This window comes from Ischnura elegans, chromosome 2 (assembly GCF_921293095.1).
Source record: "Ischnura elegans chromosome 2, ioIscEleg1.1, whole genome shotgun sequence".
Classification (NCBI taxonomy): domain Eukaryota; kingdom Metazoa; phylum Arthropoda; class Insecta; order Odonata; family Coenagrionidae; genus Ischnura; species Ischnura elegans.
Genome location: NC_060247.1, coordinates 1,893,790 through 1,906,851, shown reverse-complemented (window position 1 = coordinate 1,906,851; position 13,062 = coordinate 1,893,790). Strand labels below are relative to the sequence as shown.

General features: G+C 40.2%; 1 protein-coding gene across 1 annotated transcript in view; it reads left to right on the top strand.

The window, feature by feature from the left end:
- LOC124153325 (regulator of microtubule dynamics protein 1-like) overlaps positions 1 to 10,615 on the top strand; it is a 105,103-nt gene extending 94,488 nt beyond the window's left edge. The window contains exon 7 of the mRNA XM_046526424.1: positions 10,326 to 10,615. Within this exon, the coding sequence (XP_046382380.1) occupies positions 10,326 to 10,388 (63 nt within the window). The 3' untranslated portion in view covers positions 10,389 to 10,615. The remainder of the gene's footprint in view (positions 1 to 10,325) is intronic.
- The last annotated feature ends 2,447 nt before the right edge of the window (positions 10,616 to 13,062 follow it).

The window sequence follows — 13,062 nt, the reverse complement described above, 5'->3', positions numbered from 1 at the left end:
GATTATTCTGCACTTGCCTAAAACGCTTATTATACCATGGGTCCGCACTAAGTGACTCCACAACCCCTGAATTAACTAAATCGATACACTCCGGTATGCGCGATAACGCATCCGGTACCACATACTCGGATCCTTTTCTATGTCGGACCTCAAAGTCATACCCCTGAAGAGATAATGACCAGCGCGCAAGACGGCCATTGGGATTATTCAACTTATGTAGCCACCTTAAGCTACTATGATCTGTTATAACCACAAAATGATAGCCTTCCAGATACACACGAAATTTTTCTATGCTCCATAGAACGCTTAAACATTCTTTCTCTGTCACCGAATATTTTTGCTCTTGCGCTGACAATGAGCGACTCGCGTACGCGATAACCCGCTCGGCTCCATCTAAAAATTGGGTTAACACAGCCCCTAGACCAACAGAGCTGGCATCTGTTTGCAAATAAAAGGTTTCTTTAAAGTCTGGACTAGCCAAAACAGGCGTGGTAGTCAGGTACTCTTTTATTTTCTCAAATGAATGTTGCTGTTCCTGACCCCACCTCCACTTCACTCCCTTCTTCAGTAATTGACGCAATGGCGCGATTATCGAAGAAAAGTTACCCACAAAGCGCCGATACCATGAAGCCATTCCTAAAAATCTGCGCAACAGTTGTATATTTCGCGGGACGGGATAATTTACCACCGGACCCACCTTTTCCGGATCAACGGACAAACCATGTTCATTGATGATGAAGCCTAAATATCTAATTTGTGGACAGCACCATTCGCATTTGTCCCTATTTATCTGCAATCCCGCGCTCCTCAATTTCTGAAAAACTTTGCTTAACAACCTAAGGTGATGTTCGAAAGTTTCCGTGACTAATATTATGTCATCTAAATATGCAAAACAATGGGGTTCCATCTCCGGACCTATTAGTCTGTCTAATAATCTTTGAAAGGTTGCCGGTGCACCCGTAAGACCAAAAGGCATCCGTTTAAATTGGAACAACCCTCTTCCCGGAACGGTAAACGCTGTAATCTCTTTACTTGCCTCATCCAAGGGAATTTGAAAGTAAGCCTGATGCAAATCAATTTTCGTGAGATATTTCGCACTTCGCAATTTATCTAGAATAGCTGACATATAAGGTAAGGGATAGGCATCTTTTTTTGAAACCGCATTCACTTTTCTAAAATCAAGGCAAAAATGATACTTCCCGTCTCCCTTGCGTACTACTACTACGGGACTAGACCAAGAACTTTGCAAAGGTTCAATAATGTCTTCCCTCAACAATCGGTCAACCTCCTGATTTATTACTTCCTGCATTCGGGGATTAACGGGATAATACCTCTGCTTTATCGGAATATTAGTGCCAACATCGATATGATGTGATACCAAATTAGTGCAACCCGAAATTGGATCAACCAACTTGAATTCCTTATCCAAAAATTGTTTTAACATTTCCTTTTCCCATTCATTCAATGCAAATACCCCCTGAATTCGCTCCGTCATTTTACTCTCCCTTTCAAAGGTATAGCGCACGCCAGGATTTGAACTAAAACTCCACGCGTTATCTCTCGTATCTATCAGAAGAGCAAATCGCGTAAGAAAATCCTTGCCAGCTATGCACGGCACCGATAAACATGGCAAAATATAGACTTTCATCACCTTCGTCTTTCCTTTTAAATTAATAGCCAAGTCCACTGACCCTAGAACACGCGCTGTAGTGCCATTCGCTACCGTTACCTTCGTATCATGCACCAAGTTGATTGATAACCCCAAATTTTTCACTAGGCTCAAACCTCCAAGACCCAAATACGTTTTTCCGGAACCCGTATCTACCAAGGCCCTCAACCTATTGGATCCAATAACTAAATCCAGATACCATCTACCATCACTCGAAACAGACGAATTGGAAAATTGACGAGCCTTGCGAAAGTCGGTATTAATTATTTTTTTTCTTTGTAATGACGCGAAGGGACACCACGGGTTGGAGCTCCTAATTCCCTTCCTATCGAAACTCCTTTCCCGTTTCCCGACTGACAATCTCTACAAGAAGCTTTCGTCACATCGCGACGACCGCAACCAAAACAGAAACGATTGAGAGGTAAAGAACACCGAGAAAATCTATGACCCACTCGACCGCAGTTCCAACATAGCAGCCGGTTAGACTCTAATGTGGCCGAAGACGTCGAGCCTCCCAACCCCTCCGTGGAGTTAGCCCTCACCAGCGATCGCTGCCTGGTCAAATCCTGATTCACGGCCGGACTTGCCCTATTCAAAGCGACTGCCTCAATAGCATGGCTATCATGCTTACTCAGAAAGGTTTTCTCGACCTCTCGCACCGACGAAGCACTTTTCCTCACAGTGGGAGGTTTATAAGCGGCCTCCAGAACCACAGACTGAGAAGCATTCGGTGGGGAACGAAAAGTGCTTTTCAACTTCTGAATGTATTCATATTCCTTCCCCAAACAAGATAGCTCCTCTAGTGTATTGAAGTCACCCCGCCTTATGAATAGCTTATACTCGGGTTTCATATTACGATACGCCCACCTCAACTGCTGCGCCTCGCTGGGCGTGTGCTCCAACCTATTTAACAGTGTACAAAGCCCTGTCAAATAATCTGCTAATGCTTCACTTGGCCCCTGAGTCCTTTCCCTTATCTCGCGTTCTAACTGCTCTTGGAAATCATAATCGGTAAACCGATCTTTCAACGCGAACTCAAACTCGGACCAGGAAGTGAATTTGGATCTATTCAAACGAAACCAATAAAGAGCCGTATGCTAAATCTCAGAACCCAAAAGACGAGGGTAGTACCGCGTTACATAAATTTGCTCGCGACTAGCTAACAGTGGAGAAATCATTTAATTAAAACTAAAAGAACCACGAGGATTCGTCCGGGACACCTCACGCAAGGGATCAATAAACCAAAAGAAAAGAGAATCACTTCTGTAAAACAAATCGTACCACAACTTGGGCATTTATTTGACAATTGCACCTTTTGGGTTTTCTACAAAATGACAATTGCATTAAACAAAATAAGATTTTCCCTGATCCACACTAACGACTCCAATCCACTGACATCACAATTACCCCTGCACTCGACGAACCTCACACACATGAATAAATAAATTGGAGACAAATGTCCACTGAATAGTCCCAAATATGGGTTCCCCCAAAATTACAACAATAAATTGATCTTTCCCCTTAAACCAAAATGAAACCAACAGCCACATACCTTACGCTCACACACACACAATCATACAACCCACATACTCCGTAGTCCATGCTTCATCACTGAGAATTATTTCAAGTCAGGAGAGTTCAAGTTAGGTGCGTCCAGCGGGAAGATTGCAGACGGAGAGAACGGTTTCCTTCGCCACGCTGACTACCTAGCACCCACAGTGTTGCCGTTTTTCCCAACACCGCGTAGCAGACGACACAATTTGTTGTCTGTTCGGCCCGCGTGCGCTCTTCTCCATACGCGCGGGTCTTTAAACTGGCATCGCAGTTGGACCGCTGGCCGCCCGTCGCCCAAGTTACTCCGCCGTGGTCAGCCGCGGAAGTAAAGTGGCGATCTTCCTTAAGACTGCACTCAGAGAGGACCAATCTCTTCGCTGCAGTCCTGCGGCATGCCTGTAAACTTCCAATTTATCTCCCTCTCCTCTCAACATTCATGCTCCACAAACACATAAAAGAAAACAAAGAAAACACATTAACACACATCACACACGTAACGTAAGTGGCTATCTGGCCTCAATGCTCCCCCCTTTTGGGACACGCGAGACGATACCGAAGAACAACAGAAACAAGTGTAATGATTAATTACATAATGAAAGTAAAGTGGATTGAAGTCCCAAAAAGAACATACATATTCATAGTTTCAATTAATAATCTCTTTACATTATTTCCATACATAATATATACATATTTTTTTTTATACATTAACTTCTCCCACCTGCTCTTCGACCTCCAACCTTCCCGGACGCACTTCACGCTTAACTGGTTTCGATACCAAAGACCGTACGGAATCGCTGGAAGTGCCGTCGTCGGAACGGAAACTGTTGTCGGTATGGAATTATGTCCAGGTGGTGGGCTCCAAAGGGAAACCAATCGGTGCGATACCGACGAAATACAGAATATGGCCCCAGAAAGAGTTGACTTTGGGATCTGGTATTTCTTGGAAGTAGCTCTGATTGAAAGTTTCTTCGATCTAACTTCCTCAAGTGCCTACTCAATATCACATTATCCATCCATTTTCTGAGCCTAATGCCATCACTTCAACTCTGTAGTGCGACTAACACAAACCAATGCTCCAAGGAACAAATGACCGCGTAGGACAAACGCACTCACTCACTCAGGTTTGTGGTGCTCACGCTCACGACAGTGACCCACTTACACAACAGGAAAAGACAAATGATAAAATAAATAAAACATGCTCTCACTCACGCACCTCGCGGGTTTGCTCAAAGGAACAAATGACCGCGTAGGACACACGCACTCACTCACTCAGGTTTGTGGTGCTCACGCTCACGACAGTGACCCACTTACACAACAGAAAAAGACAAAATAATAAAAGAAATAAAAACACGCTGTCACTCGCGCACCTCGCGGGTTTGCTCAAAGGAACAAATGACCGCGTAGGACCCACGCATTCACTCACTCAGGTTTGTGGTGCTCACGCTCACGACAGTGACCCACTCACACAACAGAAAAACACAAATGATAAAATAAATAAAAACACGCTGTCACTCACGCACCTCGCGGGTTTGCTCAAAGGAACAAATGACCGCGTAGGACACACGCACTCACTCACTCAGGTTTGTGGTGCTCACGCTCACGACAGTGACCCACTCACACAACAGAAAAACACAAATGATAAAATAAATAAAAACACGCTGTCACTCACGCACCTCGCGGGTTTGCTCAAAGGAACAAATGACCGCGTAGGACCCACGCATTCACTCACTCAGGTTTGTGGTGCTCACGCTCACGACAGTGACCCACTCACACAACATAAAAACACAAATGATAAAATAAATAAAAACACGCTGTCACTCACGCACCTCACGGGTTTGCTCAAAGGAACAAATGACCGCGTAGGACCCAGGCATTCACTCACTCAGGTTTGTGGTGCTCACGCTCACGACAGTGACCCACTTACACAACAGGAAAAGACAAATGATAAAATAAATAAAAACACGTTGTCACTCACGCACCTCGCGGGTTTGCTCAAAGGAACAAATGACCGCGTAGGACCCACGCATTCACTCATTCAGGTTTGTGGTGCTCACGCTCACGACAGTGACCCACTCACACAACAGAAAAAGACAAAATAATAAAAGAAATAAAAACATGCTGTCACTCACGCACCTCGCGGGTTTGCACGAAGGAACAAATGATGGTGTAGGACCCACGCATTCACTCACTCATGTTTGTGGTGTTCACGCTCACGACAGTGACCCATCACACAACAGAAAAACACAAATGATAAAATAAATAAAAACACCCTGTCACTCACGCACCTCGCTGGTTTGCTCAAAGGAACAAATGACCGTGTAGGACCCCTGCATTCACTCACTCAGGTTTGTGGTGCTCAGGCTCACGACAGTGACCCACTTACACAACAGAAAAAGACAAATGATAAAATAAATAAAACATGCTCTCACTCACGCACCTCGCGGGTTTGCTCAAAGGAACAAATGACCGCGTAGGACACACGCACTCACTCACTCAGGTTTGTGGTGCTCACGCTCACGACAGTGAGCCACTTACACAACAGAAAAAGGCAAATGATAAAATAAATAAAAACATGCTCTCACTCACGCACCTCGTGGGTTTGCTCAAAGGAACAAATGACCACGTAGGACACACGCACTCACTCACTCAGGTTTGTGAAGCTCTCGCTTACGACAGTGACCCACTCACACAACAGAAAAAGACAAATGATAAAATAAATAAAAACTCGCTGTCACTCACTCACCTCGCGGGTTTGCTCAAAGGAACAAATGAGGACACACGCACTCACTCACTCAGGTTTGTGAAGCTCTCGCTTACGACAGTGACCGTCACACACACGGGAGTTGGGAAGGTAGAAGGGTAGATAGTGCCCAAGAAGTATCTCCTGACGCCAGGTGTTTCTCCTGATAAGCAGGCCTCCTCAAAGGAGAATGTTAAAAAATATTGCAATTTTGAGCGTAGTAATGCTCGTTCATGGAAAGGTTGATGTAATTGGTCGAACGTCAGGGTTTGGGGGAGGTAAGGAGCCAATACTGAGGTGGGTCAAGTATTGCGAGGGTGGGGGGACAAAGTGGAGGTAAGGACGTCAAACATTTTATGCTGCATGATTATATTACGTTGCGGCGCATGGGGCGAACAGGAACAATTCTATAACATTTCTAAATCAGAACTTCTCAGTGTCCGACTTGAAACCCTCTGTCCGACTTTTGACAGAATGACAATACGTATTTGTATCTCTGAAGGCCTTATTTCTCTTTTATTGCAATCGTTAACCCCTCAACGCCGTCATGCGTACCCAGTACGCGCCCTTTAAATTTCGTATGCCGCCGTCATGCGTACCCAGTACGCTTCCTGACCTACTGTATATAATATTTTTTCTCCGCCAGACATTGCATGTTAAATTAAAACTAATTACTCTATCATTTGAAGAAATGTTTTTCCTCTCCAATAAAATATCCATAACGGCTTTATGCCTTCAAAATGTTTTTATAATGCTTCGATAAAATTCCGTTTTAAACCAGCGCGTTGACGACTACGGTCCAAAAACTCAACGCCTTCCTTCAACTGTTCTATCATGAAAACTTCCGCCTATTCTGCTTGAGAGACGTCAACAAGGGTCAGCTACTTTAGCTTGAGATACGGTATCATCAGAACTGAATGCCTTCTCTCCGTCTTCTGCTTGTTTGTCGTCACCTCGAGCCCCAAGTGTGTTTGGCCCGCCTCGTTAGTCCTTAGCGTCCTAGGCGAAGGGGCCATGTGCCTCGCTCTGCATTTATTTTTTAATATTTTTTTCTGGACAGTAATCAACGAAGATAAGATTCCATCTAAACAGTCAGCATATACCAGGGCCCCTTCGAGATATTTTCTCGTCTCTTGAGGGAGCTTCTAAACCACGAGCTTCAGTCCACTAGATTCAGTCATGCTGTGTGGTGTTCTTTTAGGCAGTGTGTTAAAATTCTCATCGGGTGTACTTACTGTGAGTAGTATTTTTTTACAATTGGGGATTCTACGAAATTGGAATAGTATTGAAAGGCAAAAAAGAGACTCGGAAGTCTGTTAGTGTGTTAGGTTATAGTAAATTCATTGGTGAGGTGAATTTCAAGGACCTGTTATTGCATTCGTAACTAATGGAAAGAAAACGCCATTACAAGTGGTGTATGAAGTTATTTAGGAGAAAATTGAATGCGGCAGTCCTAAATTCATATGTTGATCATAGGAAAAACACGTATAAAAATTTGACTTATCATTTCGCGTGCCATTGGTCGAGGTAATATTTTTGAAATATCCGAAGTCATGCGAACTGTTTGCACATGGCCGTCACTCATTGAACAATTTAGTACCAAGACTCACAGAAATACATTTCCTAAAGAAATTTCCTGCAGCTGGGAAGAAATCAAAATCTCAAAGGAGGTGTGCAGTTTGTGCCTAATATGGGAAATGAAGAGACTGCGTGTACTGGTGTGAAAAATGTGCAGTGGGATATGTTTGGATTGCTTCAAATCATGTCACACAAAGCAGATTTTCACATATTGACGTTTGAAACATTAGCATGTGATTACCTAAATGAAATGATACGGTAATAATGGAACAAAGTCAGAAGTGGGCGGAGTGGTAAATTTCAAGTCGGCGGAACGGGTAATCCTATCGAAAGTATCCAATCTGTTATGACATTTTCAACCCCAAATAACTAAATTACATCATGTAATTGTATTTTTTTAATGCATGGAATGTTAGACATCTCGTAGCTTATTCGAAACCAAATTAAAATCTTTCGAAATTGAAAATTTATTCATTAGTTCATAAAAGGAGATACATAAAACAATAAATATTCTTTCAAATCGCTCGAAAAATTATTTTGTAGTAGCGTATTATATTACGCAAGTTTACTCAAATTTTCAATGATACTGATTGTATATTATGAAAGATATAAATTATTGAATGATAGTATGCCAAAAAGGCGAAGTCATTTAAATCTCATCCGGCCGCTGAGATGGGATTTAATTAAATGCCCGCCGCGCTTGAGGGGTTAAAGGACTGCAAGGATATTTCACATAATTTAGAGCCTCTAAGCAAAAATTTCTCGGATTTTTATTACTAGAATAGAATACTGAGGAAAGCATTTACAATTTGAATGCCCTGTACATTAGGGTGTCCATTAGAAATAAAAGTTTGGAATTTTTGGTTACAACCTTTTCTGATTTTTTCCCTGTAGCAATTAAAATTTAACTCTGCAATTTTAGATGAGTTGATTAATATGCACCTGTGTCACAAACCCTTTGAGTGTTTGCAGAAAATAAGTAAAAATAGGAAAATCGTGGACATTAGTCCAAATTAGCATTGTTGCGATGATATTTGAAAAATCCTTCTAAAACTCATAAATAACCTAAGTTTAAGGAATATGATACAACATGCCATGATTAATGCTCATTGTTTAGGTTTTGAGGATGGAATCAGAAACAATAATAATATTTTTATGGAATAAGAAGAAATGATAATATTTTGATTTTCCTAAGAAAATGATTGTTCTAAGGGAGAGGATGGTCGAATACAAGTACATATTTCCAAAGCAGTGTGCATGAGCAGTGAGTATCACTAGAGAAATACATACATACTTTCATTCAATCTTCCTCTTCCGTTGGTCACTCGTTACATTCGTTTTTTGGTTGTGACTGATGAAGAAACGCTTTGTTCTCAATGAAAAGTATAACTTGGCATTCCAATATCTTTTCTTTATCAATCGTCGTAACATGTTCCTCAGCATTTTCTCTAACACCATCAAATCTGTTCTTGCTAGTGTCGTGTTATTCCTCGTAATCATTCACCATCTTAAATCTCCTGGTCAACCTCACTCATATGTCATTTATTTATGCATAAGTGCCACGAAAATGATCTTTTTATTACACTTTGCTGCATTTATCTTTTAACATGTTGAGTGCAGATGGCATAGCAGTGATGCCAAGCGTATCCTGTACAGTTAAAAGAATGCTTCATGAACATCTGGAAACCTCATGAATAGCAGGGAAATATCCCATGAACAGATTATTTAAACAGTTTGTAACACTTCAATGGGCCAAAATTCACTCCAAGAACAGTTCCCCAACAGTTCATGAACACTTCTGCTACAGTTTCTAAACACTTTGTGTCACACTTCTGGTCAAATGGTTCTTGAACAATTTATTTTCACCAGGTATGCAACCTTTATCATTCATAACAATTGTATATCATTCTCAGACTTACACACCAAGACGTTAGTCATCATTAAATAATTTAGGTCAAGAAAAAGAAATCCATTTAAAATACCAGTGCTTAATCAGGAAGCTATTGAAGATATGTTTACAAACTGTAGTTTTGCTGAACTGAAGTGTTGCATACCAATGAAACTAAACTGTTCCGGAAGAGCTCTCAAGTCTTGGGGAATTAAGATTTTCAAGCTTCTTCTGGGGTTATTTTTTCCAATTTTTCTAGCCTTAGAGAAATTTTTTCATGATGTGGGATGGATGACATTATCATAGACTGGTGGAAGAGCTGCTGAGATAAAACAAAATGGTCAAGATCAAAGTTGAAAATTCAAGTTTGGATAGAAACTTAAGGGTCATGGTGAGGAATTCTAACCACTGTTATGGTAAAAACATGCTTTTCTTGCGATTTGGAGACAGTCACTTTTATTAGTGACGAACGAGAATGATTATAAGTGGTAAAGGTCATATTATTGAACACATGTTTAAAGCTAAAAATACGTGTATTTAAGGGATGTGGTGGCGTAGAATCATTGTTTTGTGAGGAATTCTAACCACTGTTAGATCTCTATTTCCAAAGTTATTTAATATTAAAACTTATTTTTCAATGTTAATCGAAATCGATATTTCCATCACTAATGTAACTATAATCATGGTTATTATGGAACTGTAGAACTAAACCTATAGTGACTAGAGGAAATGCTTGTAGTGATTGTGTAAAATCCTATTGTGATTATGAAGCTATGTTCAATCTCTGGACGTAAATAGTTAAATAGGATTTTATATAATGGAATCCTCGCATATATGTATCAACCCCAAGTGATTGAACTATTGTCATTTCTAATTCAGTTTTAATTTTTTCCTAGGACACAGCAGCTGAAAGAGAAGTCCAAGAATTGCTAAATAAGTACCAAATGTACAGGGCTTAGTTTTGTAACATTATTGTTACTATGTTGGGGAACTTTCACAGTGCATACCAAAGATGAAAACAGATAGCTCATTGTGAAATTTTTTAAAATGGATCTATGGTTGAGTTACCCAATGTATTTATAATTTCCTAATGAAATTGTTGAGTTTCAAGTGTTATTTTATAGTTGTAAATATTGCTTACAAGTTTATACATAAAAGGATATATTTTGCAATGCTATGTGTGAAATCTAGGTCTATTTTATTGTGAAAGTCATGATTCAACTTAGACCCTTAATTATAAGGAACTACCTGTAGGTAACGATTGCTGTATGGTACAAATTTTCTCAAATATTGTGCATAATCAGAATACAAGAAAGAGATATTTATTCTTATGCTGTGCTATAAGTATATATGTATACATATACATTCTATGGAATTTTTCCCTTGAGAAAGAAGTTCAAAGAATTTTTAGTGGGAAGGGTGTCATAGTTTTTTATTTGTAATGTGTAATGATCTTTGTTTTGCAAGTCTTTGATTTAGTACCCTGTCGATTTCTGTAACAATAACGCCTGTTCGTTGTCTGTTCAGTTGGCTGTTCGTTCCCTGTTCCTTGACCAAGAGAGAACAGGCAGGCGACTGTTCGTAGAATGTAAATTGGAACGCCTTGTCTGTTCCTTGTCCGTGAGAAAAGGGTTACTTGCCTGTTCCCTCCCTGTTAAGGAAGCGGCATTCTCTGTTCCTTACTTGCTGGACCACAGCCAGTGAACAGGTGGGCGACTGTGCACTGTCAGTTCGTTGCCTGTTTCTTAAAGCTGTTAGTTCCCTGTTCCTTGTCCAAGTGACAACAGTTAGGCGACTGTTAGGAGAATGTAAATTGGAACGCCTTGTCTGCTTCATGTCTGTGAGAAGACGATTACTTGTCTGTTCTCTCCCTAGGTGCATACTTTGTTCCTTACCTGTTCGCTGTTGCTAATTTGGACATAACAGACAAGAGATAATTTATGTAAACGTAGAATTCAAAGTTGAAATTCATTTGAATGATCGTAAGAAAAACTTTTATTGTGCTTTTCCACTTCTTTCATCAGTTATAAAAATCTTGAATAGTTATAGAAAAGCAAGCTTTGTCATCATTAACGGAACAACCACTACAGCAACAAATATTTCACATGTCTTCATCAAAGAAATACTTCCTTTAATTAACACAATTCGGATTCTGCACTATGCCAATATAATATGTGTGATTTTAAAAGAGAAACACGCCATTAATGAATATATATGAACACGATGGTTTCACTTCTCACAAACCAATCTATAAGAAACAGTCCTCTGACAATGTTTGTCAGTTCTTATTGGCGACGTAACACACATACGCATAATACATATTAAATACAAATATCAGTAATCGCTCAAAAACTCAAGATACACAATAAATTATTAAATAAACACACTCAAGAACAAATATCACTTCAATACTTTCACTATCACTGAATGGGTGCACAACCTAACCACAATACAGTAAACCATGTTGTCTATTCGTTCCCTGTGCGGTGAAACATACAAAAAACTGGACCCTGTCTGTTGAGCGCCTGTTCAATGTTGTCTGTTTGTTCCTTGTATGGTGAAGCATACAACCAACCGGCCCCTGCCTTTTAAGAGCTTGTTCACTATTGTTCCCAAAATGCTTGTTGCCTGCCTGTTAAGGAACAAGCTGCAAACAGAGCACAAACTGTTGGAAGGCTGTTCGTAAGTTGTTCCCATTTGTGTGTGGCCCGAGATTGTTCGTAGGCTGTTTATATTCTGTTCACTAAATCTCCAACAGGCTATCAACAGACTTCAAACGGATAGGGAACAGGCATTGTTGTTACAGAAATCGACAGGGATATCTGTAGAGAGTATTTGGTTATGTTGAATTTATCGAAAGGAAAATAATTTCAAGATTTATTACATTCAGCATTGGAAATGACATAATACAGGTATATAGCCTGCATATTTTGTGAAACAAAATGAGTTTTTCTGCCTATCTTTCGAACCTGAAGTATCATTTTGGTAGACGATCATCTGGACTACGACTTGCTGATGAAAAGCTCTTCTATACAAAGAAAATTGACCTAAAATTGACATTGACATAGGTAATCACTATTACCTCACATTTGTTCCAAAATCACAGCCTTCGTGATGACTCCTTCTTATGTGTATTCCTCCCATTTTATCCACATAATCCGTGATATTTTGCTTGCTGCAAATGTCAAGCATGTTGAGTATGCCAGTGCTTACCGGGAGAGCCCCATCATAGTCAGGATCACAGCAGTTATTCTTTAGTTGAATTATAACGTTAAGTATTACTGCATTAAAAAAATCTACAGTTTTTATTCGTATAAGTTATATCTTGGTACTTCGTCATTGTTACCTCTTTACTCTTGGAGATTTCTCATGAAGTCACCTTTACTTCAAGTAAAAACTCAAGATAGAACCAAGTTTCATTTACAGTGCGGCCATTTTTATTAGGTCTCTGTTCACAACTTACATAATCTCTGGGAGGCGGGAGAAAAACAAAATACAAACTTCAAAATGCAAACCCTTAAAATATAACATCATACACCACCACATTGTGGAAAAAAAACTTGGAGGATAAGCTTATCTCCAAAATATCTGACTCTCCAAGGATAAGTTAAATCTTGCTAGCTGAGCTGTCGG